This window comes from Ursus maritimus, unplaced genomic scaffold, assembly GCF_017311325.1.
Source record: "Ursus maritimus isolate PB19 unplaced genomic scaffold, ASM1731132v1 scaffold_6, whole genome shotgun sequence".
In the NCBI taxonomy this organism is placed as follows: Eukaryota; Metazoa; Chordata; class Mammalia; order Carnivora; family Ursidae; genus Ursus; species Ursus maritimus.
The window spans coordinates 13,043,531-13,057,646 of record NW_024426774.1 but is presented as its reverse complement, the minus strand read 5'-3'; the positions used below and the strand labels follow the sequence as shown (position 1 = coordinate 13,057,646).

At 45.5% G+C, this 14,116-nt stretch overlaps 1 protein-coding gene across 1 annotated transcript in view; it reads right to left on the bottom strand.

Moving 5' to 3' along the window:
• The window catches only part of VSNL1 (visinin like 1), a 98,266-nt gene that overhangs the window by 48,494 nt on the left and 35,656 nt on the right, over positions 1–14,116 (bottom strand). The window contains exon 2 of the mRNA XM_008700408.1: positions 11,098–11,264. Within this exon, the coding sequence (XP_008698630.1) occupies positions 11,098–11,259 (162 nt within the window). The 5' untranslated portion in view covers positions 11,260–11,264. The remainder of the gene's footprint in view (positions 1–11,097; positions 11,265–14,116) is intronic.

The window sequence follows — 14,116 nt, the reverse complement described above, 5'->3', positions numbered from 1 at the left end:
TGAGTAGGGATTGGGCCCCCTGAGATTTCCATGAAGGACCCACCTACCTAGGAAGGAGCACTGGCAGTCGAGTCCAGCTGCTTGCATTTGAATGTTGCGTGACCTTGGGAAAGTTATTAACCACTTTGTGCCTCTGTTACCTCACTTGTAAAATGGAGGAAATAATGATACCTTCCTCATAGACCCTTGTGAGGAACAAATGAATAATATATGCAGAGTACTGTGCTTGGAACAGTGCCTGACACTCAATAAGCATTCAATTAATGTTGGCTATTATCACCTATTTATTATTCATCTGTGCATCTTGCCATCTTTTGATTTATTCTAAAGGACCTAAGGTGTGCCTAGTTTCTATGGTGTTTTATGTTGTAAAGCCAACCAGCGCCCCACCTTGCCCTGCCATTGTGACCCATACTCATAAAACAAACCATGGGTCTTTATTTTCAAACCAAAACGTGTGTGTGTGTGTGTGTGTGTGAGAGAGAGAGAGAGAGAGAGAGAGAGAGAGACAGCCCCCTGGAGCAGACAGTAAACTTGATTGCACAGGATAACAGAAACTGTCCGGCCACCAACTCAATATCTAGTGTTGAGATGCTTTGCCTCAAATGGGATGCTGTTCCTCTGGGTCCAGCCCTCGGTGGGTGCTGTGCACATGCCCCAGGGACCCTGCCTGAGTGCCTTGTTCAGACGAAGTCATTTTCTCCTACAGCCTTTCTCTGGAGTTAATGTAACACCTGCGAGCTGTTAATGTCTGCTGTGGAGAAGTGCAAGGGGAGGGCTCCTGGGTGGCTCAGTCGTTAAGCGTCTGCCTTCGGCTCAGGGCGTGATCCCTGCGTTCTGGGATCGAGCCCCACATCAGGCTCCTCCGCTGGGAGCCTGCTTCTTCCTCTCCCACTCTCCCTGCTTGTGTTCCCCCTCTCTCTGGCTGTCTCTCTCTGTCAAATAAATAAATAAAATCTTAAAAAAAAAAAAAAATAGAAGTGCAAGGGGAGGGGAGGGGGAGATTCTGCTCTCTGCTGGCTCACCTCCCCAGCCACTGGGAGCATTTCCTCTGGCACCTGTGCCTGGGACAGGCTCTTCTCTTCCTCCCTTCCCCTCTTCCCACACAGGAGCAGTGGCGGCAGCGGCTCGGCCAGCCTGGAGGGATTGCAGGCGAAATGTGGGGAAGACTGGTTCTCATGACTGAAAGCCAGGGCAGGCCTCTCCAAAGGGAGGGACAGTCTCCGGGAGCAGATGGCCACTTGAGGCCGCACAGAGCTGAACAGACCATGAAAAATTTCTGCTGCACAAGCACATGGTGAGGCCAGAGTCCTCACCCCTGTGATCCTGTCACCAGTCCCCAAGGCCCCAGTACTAATGAGAGTGACCTTGAGCCTTTATTGAGTACGTTTAATGTCAAGCCCTTGCAAGGTACATACAAAGAATCATTTCGACAAGGGGAGTGGAGGGAAGTGGAGGGCCCTGTGCAAGAATTTGCAGCTCTTACACCTCAGAGGTGTCAACATTCCCCCCCCCCCCCTTTCAAAATTATTAGTCTGGCTCCAGGGCTGCTCTTCCCACAAAAGAAGCTGCCTTTTCAGTAATACCTCACACATTCTAAGCCACTCTCTGGGTCTCTGATAGAAGAATCTAAGCCAAAGATGATAGTATGCACTATCCTACCACATATCCTTTGATCATTTGGTGTAAACTATATACACAAAAATACAGGACAATAACCATATTGTATTTTTTCCTGAAAACAACGCAAATCACACCATTTGTCTTTAGTTGAGTTTGCTTTTTAGTTGAGAGGGAAGGACTTTCATCTACAGAGGAGATGGGTGTGGGGGCCCGAGGGCAAGGATGCAGCCTTGTCACTGTTTTCAAGCCAAGAGATTTAATGAATTCACCTTCTTCTCAGCAAGTCACCAGCTCCTCTCTGTGACAGAAACAAAGGCCCAGGGAAGTCCTGCTCCCCATGGGAGTGGAGGGCTCCCAGCTGGCCATTCTGCTGGGAACTGGACCAGGATGAGAACTGGACTAGCCCTGTGGGCTGGCTTCAGCCTCTGCCACTGAAGCAAAGAGGTGGAGAGGCTGCCTGGGCAGACAGGCTCTGTGAAGGACAATTCCAAAATGCCCCTGAACAGGTTCCCTATCGCTCCATGATCAGGGCCCTGTCCACCTCTTGCTCTGTGGAGGCAGTGTTTTCACCTTGTCTGTCTGTCTAAGTTCTTCCCGAGACCTCAGCTCCCAGCTTGTGCGCCGCCCCCTTCCCGTCTGCCCAGGAAGCCTTGATGGACCCTCCATGACCCTCTGTCTCCCTTCCCCGCCCCTGAGCTCCCAAAGCTCTGACTGACCCATATCCTCACTTAGCTCTCTGCATCTGTCTGCCTGCAAGGCATCTATCTCCCCAGAAAGTGGGGGACTTGCATGGGTGTCCCCCCTGCTGGTTCCCTCTGTCGTTAGTCTCGTGCCGCACACGCAAGGTACAGACAATAAATACTCAATGAATAACTCAATCAACCTTTCCTAAGCCATTCACTTGAGGGCACACTGCAAGCTCCTGCAGTTCACTCACTGAGTCACCGAGAACACTTACAAGGGAGATGAAAGTTAATGGCTCATGCCCAGTACTGTCATTACATTGTCTTAAGAAGCATACAACACCAGGTCGCCAGAAAGTCCGTGGTCGTCTAACACATCTTGGTAGGAAACCATCTGTTCACCTGGTCCACAAGATTCAGGACTTTCGGGCTTTTCTGGCACTTGATGACCTCTGTGATTAGGCCCCACTCACATCTCCAACATCACTCTTCCCCTGACACCAGTATGGTCACTCGACACAGCTGCTGGCTATTCCCTTTACCAGCCGCCAGTCTCCCTGCCCCTGTGCCCTTGCTTAGGTTGCCCCTCCTCTTAAGGAAATCCTTAAACCTACAGGTCCTACCTATATTTCAAGATATGTTGAATCTTCAGATATTAACACAGAAATTTGCTAGGCTGGAATGCCTACACCAGCTTTGGGACAAATGTCACATTCTCTGTTGTCTTTTAGCTATCTACATAGACTGCTCTAGTAGGCTGCAAGCCCTTTAATGAGGGAGACAGTCTGGCTTGAATTCTGCATCCCCCATGGCTCTTGGCTACAGGTTTGTTACAGATACCACTCAGCAGTGTTTGTGGAAGGCGGTCGACTGCTAATAGCGTCTCTGGATTACCATCTACAGAGGGATTCTCCTCCACTAGAGCTAATGAGGCCCTTGGACATTTTGTAGATGGATTTAGCCCTATTTTGCTGGACTCCCTCCCATGTCCCCCCCATTTAGGACTGCATTTCTATGAGAGGGGAGAAGTGACTTAGAGCTCTGGACAGGAGATGATTCATAGCAACATCGGGTGGTCACAAGGGTGGAACCCCAAGCTCTGTAACTACCCTCAGAAGGAAACGTCAATGGTTCAAGACCCATTCCAAGTGGAGCCAAGAAAGCGAATAATCAATGACAGAGAACATTCTTCCAGCAGGTGCTCCATGGGCCACAGGAAGAGAGGGAGGAAATGATTCCCACCAAGCTGAGTCAATGGTACCAGATCCAAATCCCTGTTACCCTCTCAAAGGTCAGAAAAATCCAGTAATGTAAAGCAGCTTTTATAATGAGAGGTCCAGACATGATTTTGTATCTTCAGGTCCAATTCTGTAATAGAAATGGGCTATTTCTGCCTCTTTGACTCTATTTCCAATGAGAAATGGATTGTTCTTTAACAATCAGCTGCAGAGAATAGCTAAAGGGAGAGTAGGTCCTTCTGGCTTGAAACCTCCATCATCAGGCTGGAGTTGAGACACATCCTTTTGGGTGTGTGAAGCAATGAAGAAACAGCTCAATCTTGGACTGCCCCCTGACTCCCAAGGGCTTCAGTTTCCTCCTGTGTAAAATGGGAGGAGACGGGGGGTGGGCCTACTGGGAGACTTCTAGAGGGCTCTTTCCAGCCTTATCCTGAGGGCAGAGAAGTTGAGGTACCATCTAAGAGCATTCCTTTGGATATCATGGCTGCAGGGACCATTGATAACTCTCTAACTGACACCTGCCCTATCACCGGAAGGCAAAATCCCAAGGTGTGGAAGCCATCCAAAATAATTTCACACCCTGTGAGACAGGAGAAGGTTATCATTTCCTCCCCTCAGGGATAAATGCTCTCTCTAATGCAAGACGCATGGTAGCTAGCTATTCCCTGAGACAATCTCACAATAAAATGCCTTTGGAGCCTCACACGGGACTTTGTTTTCCCAGAACTATAACTTTATTGTCATCTCTTCCTTGAGATTTCAGCCCCTAGCTCTTGTTTTCCACATTAACTCAAGTTGAAGTGCAGCCTCGATCATGTTGGCAAACATTCCAAATGGAAATGAATTCCCAGGTTCTCAGTAAAAATTGCAACGTCCTCACCAGCCCAATCTGGATGACATTTTGTGTCTTATGTAATGTCTGTTTCCCGAAGGAATCAAAATGTTTCTGTATATAGTTCTGCCCAACAAATTTTTAATAAGGCCTATTCCTAATTACCTCTTAGGAACCAGCAGGGTCTGAATCCCTGAAAACTGGTCATCCAAAAATCTGTTTTGAGTCCAGAGTTTTAGTTTCAAACTTGATTTGAATCAGATGTTGAGAAGCCACAATAGCTATCTCTGTCACGTTTTCTTTTGATAAAATATCTCAGCTCTTGATGCCACAACCCAAGAGATGGGGTAGGCTGGCATCTGCAAGCACTCCCAGGCCCGGGTGCCTAAGGTCAAGCCACTGATGAGCCTTATCTTGGGCAAGATGATCTGTTATTTACAAAGCACTTTGGTTGGCGCTCGCATTAAGTAAGCAGGGCTCAGAATAGTCTCCCCATTTGATAGATTAGGAAACTGAGAGCCAGAGTGGTTAGTTGATTTATTTAACAAACCTTCAAGCATAGGGCTTTCCCAAGGTCACACGCCTAGCATATGGTAGAAGCAGGTACACATCCAGCCTTCAGGTTAAACCTACTGCATTTATGTGTATTCAGGCAAAACACCAACAGCAGTATAGGCTCTGGGAAATGGAGGAGGGCTCTAATTAGCGAGAAGGTGAGAAAAGCTTGCATAATTGTGTTGTAAAGACATCACAGCCTTGTCAAAGGAGGTGGGGGGACCAAAGTGGCTGGAATGCAGAGAAGGAAGAGACTGTTCTGATTCAAGAATGGAGAGATGAAGGAAGGTTCTCCTGGGAGAAGCTTTTGAGCTGGTCCTGGAAGGATGGCTAGGATGGAGTGACAAAGGAGCATTTGAGGCATTCTGCTTTGCAACAAAGTAGACCAGAGAAGCTTCCAGACGCTTGCTCCTGAATGTAGCCAAGAGGACAGAGGATGCACAGTAAGGTGGAGAGAATGCTGCTTGCAAGCTGGTGCAGGGGCTCCTCCGTGCTTGTCTCTCTGCAGCCTTGGGCACGTCTCCCGACTTTCCAACCAGTAAGCCCCGAAGGGAGGGCACTCTACTCCGAGGTCTCCTTCCTCGGTAGGTCAAGGTGAGAGCCAAGTGAGCGAACCGTCAGAGTGAAGCATGGGAGAGTTGTCAACAAAGGAAGGGGACATAGACAAGGGAGAGAAGAGAGGGATAGAGGGAGGGAGAAACAAGAGAGGAGGACTGCGGTAGGAGTGCCTGCTGTGTACAGGCTTTTTCTTCAACAGGTGGTTTTCACATTCTCTCAGCAGGACTGCCAAGTGGCTCTTGTTTGTTTGTTTCATTTTGTTATGTTTTTGTTTCAGCCTAATAGGCTCAGTCTGTGGGCCTCTTGCCAATGCCATAGGAAGGGGCTCTCAAACACAATAGTCGTTTTTAATTCCAGCTTTTGGGATTCTAGCCAGTGAGACTCTTGAGTGTCCAGATGGACCCACAGCTCCTTATGTCCAAATCGCCCTTTCTTTGAAGATCAGCTTCAATATCACCTTTCCCTCCAGCCCCCCCTGGGTCCAGAGGCCCTTCCTTGTCTTTCATGGTCCTCATAGCAATCACAGACATATGTACACAGTAAGCCTACACTAGACTATTGGCTCCTTGATGGCAGACCACACCACAGTGGCCCAAGGAACGGAACCCTGACGTTCTTGGTAGACACAGGGCCTACACAGCACCGGGCACAGAGGTATGCTCAGGAGAGCGGATGGAGAACAGGGATTGCATTTTATTTCACTGGGGCCTTCCCATTTTCATTTTCATGGGAATTTGGACAAAATACGATTTAATTAACGGGCCCCAAATCAGGAAAACATTGCCTGCAAACCCGTAACAAATTTAACAAGGTGCAGATAAGAAACTTTCATTCTTATTTCCTTCCAGTGAAGTTTATTTGAAAGTATAGTTTAAGAGGGGATGTTTCTCCATTTGTCTTAATGTCAGTTAAGACCCACTGACTCTGCTGTCGTGGGAATGAGAGTGTTAGGCCTGCCAATGGTTAGAAGTATCTTCAGTGGTTCTTAACTTTTCTTCACCTATGGAACAGTTTATAAATCTGATGAAAGCTATCCCAAAAGAGCATAGATACAAACTTTTACATACCATCTCAGTGTGTACAGAATTCCAGAAGCCTACCCAAGGATACTCCCAGGTTAAACTCTAGACCAGTACTTCTCAAAATGTCATTCGTGGGTTTTCTCCATTAGAACTATACGTGAGGTCTTCCTAGGAATCCAGTTACTGGGGCTCTGTCCTAGGCCCAGTGAAACAGCAACCCTGAAGAAGGGGCCCAGCAATCTGCCAATTACATAGTCAGCCCAAGTGATTCTGAGACACATTCAAGTTTGAATTGGCCATCGATGTAGATAGACTTTTTCATTTGCAAAGTCACTTGATCAAAGTCACACAGCAAACAGGGCAAAATGAGATGCAAGTGTTTTATTTCATATTCTACAACACAAAGATGAGAGGCCTCAAATCCTACAATTAGTATATGTTTGCATAGAACTTTCAGGAGGCATGCCTTTTACTCCTGTTGCTGGTGTTTAGGCATAAGAACACAATTTGTGAGTGAAATTCTAAAACTCTATAGAGAATTATAGAATACAGTTGTGATACTTTACTAGCCAGAAAATTTTCTTATTCTATTGAGGTATCTTTATCATACACTGTTTACGTGCTGCAGATTCTATGACATCATTTATTTTTATTTCTTTTAATACTTGTCTCTGAGTAGTTGTGTCAATAGAGTTTTGGTGCGGGGCGCCAGGGTGGCTCAGTCAGTTAAGCGTCTGCAGTCAGCTCAGGTCGTGATCCTGAGGTCCTGGGATCGAGCCCCACGTCGGGCTCCCTGCTCAGTGGGGAGCCTGCTTCTCCCTCTGCCTCTGCCTGCTGCTCCCCCTGTTTGTGCTCTCTCTCTCAAATAAACAAAATCTTCAGAAGTTAGAGTTTTAGTGAGTAGACTTTTATTTCCAAAGCTGTAGGCCTAGAAAATTCCTTACTGAACGGAATTCCACCAATATATTTTTGTAAAATAAACATGATACCGAGCTTGGAAAAGGTAAAAACGGTCTACTGAGAGATGTTTTATCTTCTAAAAGGCGAAGAGAAATGTTTGCCTTTCATCACTGCATTCATTCACTTCTTATTCTAATATCCCATCTTGAAATTAATCTCTTCTTTCTCCTCTTGCCCCACCAACAAGCATTTATGTCATTCTGCCCTGCACTGGGGTTAACTGCACCTTCTCGATTAGCCTGTGAGATCCTGGAGGGCAGGCAGGACTCATCCTTTAGTCATTTCTATATGTCTCCACTACAAGGCTCCCTGAGAAGGAGATACACAGCCTGCATTTAATATAATTCACTCAACAAACACTGATGGCAGGCTGTGGCAGGCTCTGTGCTAACCCCTGGGTCTTATGTTGATTGAAATGAGGTGACTGTGGTCTACACGATGAAAGAACGAACCGAACTAAGAAGACCCATGCCCAGACCTGTGTTCTGTGCAGCTCGCTCCTGCGGCTGTATGTTGGAGGGGCTGGCAGGGGCTGATGGGGGGCTGCCGTGGAACCCCGTTGTGAGGCAAGGGCCGTGTGCTGCGGTGAGAGCATGCCCATCTATACTCTATGTCCTTCCTTTACTCTTTCTGGAACACTAGGCCTCATTTTTCTGAACCTCAGTTTTAAACATTTTTAAACATAGACCTAATGAAGGAGGTCTTTTCCATTTTTGATACAAAGGCTTCTAAAGTTGAGATTTTAGGGCTCCTGGCCGTGCAGAGGGGTCTCTCTCATTATCCTGCTCCTCCCCACACCCTCAAAAGAGTGGGGTTCTACAGCGGCGAAGTGTCTCTCCTGGGGCCTGAAGTGGGTCAGGCTGGTGACAGTAGAGGCACCAGGCTGACCACACAGACAGGACGGCGGGGGCCACAGGCCATTTTGCTCGCTCTGCTGGATTCCATGATGTCTCACTGTCCACAGTGAAAGAGAAGGAGCCACTGAAAAGTGTCTATTCACCAGGATAAGGACGGCGTCTTGCTGAATATTTGTTCTTTGCAGTAGCATTAAAGGAAGTCTTTTCTTGTCAGTCCTTCTCTTGAGCCTTATTACATAATCTACATCTTTCTGTGGGCTTCTTCCTTCTAGCATATCAGAGCTGTCTTTTTTTTCTCCCTGTGTACATGACATATTTCCTCTGTGGTTCTCCTTTTATTGTGTCCTTGGACAACTCTGGAAGGAGAAGAAGACTTTGCCTGCTTTCTGGGGCACCTGGGTGGCTCAGTTGGTTAAGCGTCTGCCTGTGGCTCAGGTCATGATCCCAGGGTCCTGGGATCAAGCCCTGAGTCCGGCTCCCTGCTCAGTGGGGAGTCTGCTTCTCCCTCTCACTCTGCCCCTCTCTCTGCTCGTGCTTTCTCTCTCTCTTTCAAATAAATAAATAAAATCTTAAAAAAAATACTTTGCCTGCTTTCTGATGATTCAACACAAGAGCACAGGCTGAGTTTGAACATGGATGTTAAGAGGCTGCCAAGAATCTATACTCCACCCAGAATGTCAGATATTCTCTTTCCGGAATAAAAAAATCCACTGTGGGGTGGATGGGAGAGGTGAAGGAGGGAGATGATGTTGGTATAAGTACATCGATTGTACCACAAAATTCTGAGCTGTCTCTAATGTTTACAGGTCCCCCCCCCTTCCATCTTGAGGCCGGTGCTCTTCCAGGTGCATTTCCAGTACGTAAATGAAATACCTCATTTCCTGCATTTCAACTATTTCTTCAAAGGCAAACCTCTCTCATTTTAAACAACTAGTGGGGAATATGGCACACAGAGCTTTCTTAAACACAGAGTGACAGCTTGCATGACCTCCAGTGATACGAAAGTAGCTCTGACAAATCTCATTTGTCTGTACTTTCCTTGGGGCTGAGAGTGAAGACAGTTGTGAGGCTCAGGCTAACTCCTGGGTGATAAAACGTTAGAAGATGTGACTTTGAAAACTACAGAGTGGTTGAATAATATAGCAAAAATGCATACCATCTTGCTTCCCTGAAAACGTAATTTATATCAATTGAATAATAAATGTATTTCTCAGTATTTCTACATGAAAAAGCGCCACATGATAAAAACTCCTGTCTTAGGTCTTAGAAATGGCACAGTGAGCTTATAATACACACACGTGCCACTCTAGGTGTACCTTTCTACACACAGTTAAGGAGGTAGTTTTGTATATACCTGGGGCCCTCGGCTATTCCGCTTTGGCTTAATGAAAATCCTGGGTCCCTGACGCTCATCAGGGGTCCTTACGGGGTTACTGAGCTTTTAGTAATGCAGTAAGCACCCATCTGCAAACTCACCACCCAAAACCACAGCCGCCACTGAGCTACAATGTTCATCTAACCATGGGGCCCTACCCCCCAAGCCATCCCTCGCCTCCTTCCCACTGGATGTAGCCACCGGTCTGGATCTTGTGTTCACGCTTTTATTTTACTGCATTTATTTGTAGTCCCTTAGAATTTTTTAAAAATCTTATTTGTGTTTAATTTAGAATATTTGAAGACTTACTTTTTGCGCTTGCTGTTTCCACAATGCTAGAGTTCAACTGCTTTGACTGCTATGTGAATAGATCATAGTTTATTTTCCACTCTCCCTTTGATGGGCATTTGGGCTGCTTCCCAGTTTTGCTATTGCGAACAGTGCAGCTGGGAGCATTCTTACACATGCCCCTGCTTGTACACGTTCAAGGATGGAACTGTTGGAGCACAGGCGAGGTGAAACGCTCAACTTCAGGATGGAAAAGCAATGTTCATACATGACACAGTCATTCCCCACACATAGACGCAGGTGGATGGTTCGTATCACTCAAACTGGTGGTTGCTACATTTAAAGGATGAAAGCAATATTTTCTATTTGCTGTTTTAGTCAGAAAAAGTTCAAAGAAAAACACTGCACTTCTTCCACAAGCCTAGGATTATATAAGTAGACACGAACTGGAATGTCTTAGATCTTGCCAGATCTAGAACCGGTCTCACTGATAAACTCAGAAGAACCAAAACAATACCACGGCAATAGAAATTATACCTTCTACGGATAGTTCTATCTAATGTCCTGGGTGAGATGAACTCGTACACAGTACAAAATGCTGAGTTAAGAGTCCGTGTTGTGGACCTTGATGCCCAAATTGTACTGGACCTCCCCACCCCCTTCCAAATGTGCTGTTGTGGGAATCTAGGGGTTTTTTTAATCTGCAAATAGGAGGACATTTCATGGTGAAAAAGCGCCCCATGGACTTTCTCTTTAATGGAGAGAGGTGCAGATACCTTTAACAAGCCAAACAATACTGTAATTAGCAGCATGTCAATAATCATCAGCAAACACTATTCTCTGAGATTTCCACTGCGCTTTCACCCGATGCTGTCATCCTCTGAACTCTAGTCCGTGTTTTCATTGAACAATGGCTCTTCGTATTCAGAAACTGCTTGACTTATGCCTGGAACAAAACGCATCCGTGTGCATTTTTTAAAAATGTCCATTTTCCCTTTTGGTTGGAAAACCATCAGGTTGAAACAAATGGGCTACTTGGCCCTGTAACGTTTCATGAAGACAGCACTTTGTGGCCCGAAGAAAACAAGAGATTGAAAACCACTTACCTTCACGTAGAGCTGCTGAAACTCCTCAAGGTTCAGCCTCCCGCTGGGACAGTCCTTGAGGAAACCTTTGTACCACTGCTTGAGCTCGTGCTCATTAAACTCTGTGCTCTTCACCAGGTCCTCCATCACTTCGGGGGCCAGTTTGCTATTCTGTTTCCCCATTCTGCCTGAAGAAAAGCAAACGAATGCCATTAGCTGTGATCATTTCAAACCTGATTAGGAGCCAAGTCACAGTTCTGAGCAGCCTGTAGGTGGGCACCCCCTCCAGTGTTTCGGATCAAATCCCCCCAAGTCGGCCTCCTTCTGTTTGGCATTCCAGAAAGGAGATGAGTAGAAGAAGACCCTTCTCATAGCTCGAAAGGCTGTAGGGCTCGTCCTCCTCCATCACGCATCCCCGTGCACATAGCATCGACTCCCACATGGAGAGGCAGCCGTCCTTGTTTGTGCTACTCATGTAAATTATATGGGCGCTGTTTACATTCTCCCGTTACGAATTAAAGTGCATCAGCACTTGCTGCCTCGACATCTAATTCCACATTTAATTTGTAAGGATATTAAGCGGGATTATTGACACACGCGATGAGAGGGCTTTACAGACAAATGATTTTAAGCAGACTTGGGAAATCTGATCAGCAATGGTAGGAAATCTCAGCTGATTTAGTTCTAACATTGCAACTTTTTTTTTAATGGAAAGAGCTTATTTTTATTAGTCAAATTAATTCTCTTTCTCTTCTCCTCTTCAGAGGTTTCCTACAACGTTGCCGTCAGTGTTGATAAACTTGGAGGCTTTTTAGAGAGACTGAATGATGAATTTCTTTTTTTTTTTTTTTAAGATTTTATTTATTTATTTGACAGAGAGAGACACAGCCAGCGAGAGAGGGAACACAAGCAGGGGGAGTGGGAGAGGAAGAAGCAGGCTCCCAGAGGAGGAGCCTGATGCGGGGCTCGATCCCAGGACCCTGGGATCACGCCCTGGGCCGAAGGCAGATGCTTAACAACTGAGCCACCCAGGCGCCCCTGAATGGTGAATTTCAGTTGGCTTAATTCCATTCTGATAATATTATGGCTAGTAGGTAAAAATAACAATACATAAAATAATGTTACCTATATCCATTATGTGCCCGGTTATTGACTATTTACCGTGTGTGTTACTTAGGACAGTATTAATTAACTGCTTTATCTTAAATTTTTCCCTTTTTAAAAAAAAATATTTTATTTATTTATTTGAGAGAGAGAGAGAGTGAGTGAGCAAGAGAGAGCACGAGCAGAGGGAGGGGTAGAGGAAGAGGCAGAAGCACATTCCCCCACTGAGCAGGGAGCCCGACGTGGGCTTGATCCCAGGACCTTGGGGATCATGACCTGAGCTAAGGCAGATGCTTAACTGACTGAGCCACCCAGGCACTCCTTAAATTTCTTCCTTAATAAAATGTATATAATAACAAAACTCTTCCCAGAATTATCATGAGGGCTAATTAAGAAATACATAGGTAAACAAAGATAATACTCCAAAATTAAAATAGTTTTGTATTAGTGCAGAAAAATTAAGGATGATTTTTTAAAGTTTTCCTTTAATGTTGTTGTGTTACAATAAAAAAAAAAAAAAGAGTGAAAACTAAACAAATTAACCACAGATTGATTTAAGAAGTCATATCAAGGGGCACCGGGGTGGCGCAGTCAGTTGTCTGACTCTTGGTTTTGGCTCAGGTCCTGATCTCAGGGTCATGAGATTGAGCCCCCATCGGGCTCTGCATCTAGGCACAGAGTCTGCTTGAGATTCTCTTTCTCTGCCCCTCCTTCCCACCCTCTTTCTCTCTCCCTCTCTAAAAAATAAATAAATCTTAAAAAAAAAAAAAAAGTCAAATTAAAAGTGAAAATCTGAAGGATCACCAGAATAAGGAAAGTGTCACAAGATCTTCAAAATCCTGATCCAGGAACTGAATCAGGCTTTGAAAAATTTACCCAAGTAGACCTAGGCCTTCAACATGCTGGAGACAAATTTTCTCCTCAGCTCTAGGCAGGTCTACACTTGCAATCATCCAGAAGGGGTAATCTTATCACATACTTTATTGTTTTTAATTTATTTCCCTTCTTCTACAATAGATTCCACACCCTTGTCAGTGACATGTCCTAACACTGAACAATTCTTTCGCTGTGATGAAACCAAACCACTCTTGCTACTTCCAAGGAAAGCTTTCTCCTAAGCATCATCCCAACCTAACACAATGAGAGGATATCATTAAAATGGCCATTTGTCTTCCAAGCTCTTTTCTTTGAGCAAAGGACCCGAGGATCAGCAACTATGCCCTTTATCATGGGGCATCCCTACTTATTTTTGCTCTTACTTTCAAGTTTCACATCTCTCATTAGCAACTGTCTCTTAATTATAGGTTACTGCGGGATCCCACAGCTGGATATGGAAATCAAGTTGGGTACTCAGGTGTCAAGTTTAATTAATCTGGGTGAGAAAACTGTAATCCATGGTTATCCTCCTAATCAAAAGATGTAGTGCCAAACTTTCAGGACTTCACTTTGTTGTTTACAGTAGAGAATTACAAATTTTCATTATTAAACCCGAATCTCACCTAACGATAACAGCTGCTGAGCGCTGAGTGCTGGCTGTGGATAGGCACTGTGTTGAGAACTTTACACGCTCGATCTTTAACCCTATGACAGCTCAGCAGTAGCATTAGGACAGCTCTCTTGTACAAGATCATACAAGTACTATGTGGCAGAGCCAGAATTTGAACCTGGATTAGCAAGACTCCAATGCACAATCACAGACAGACAGGTGGACGAAAGGCATCTCGGAAGGAGCAGGAGGAGCAAAAGCAGGAAGGTTTGTGAGGCTGAATCAGTGCCTCTTGGCACTGAAAGAAGAGATTCGAGAGAAAGATCAGTCACTTTGCCAGGCCCTATTTTGGAAGAAACTGTTGGAGTTTACCAAAACCACAAGCCAGAGTGAGTTTGCATTAATGATGGGAAAGTGGATTATGTGTTATTAAAACCTGCCTCTCCCAAA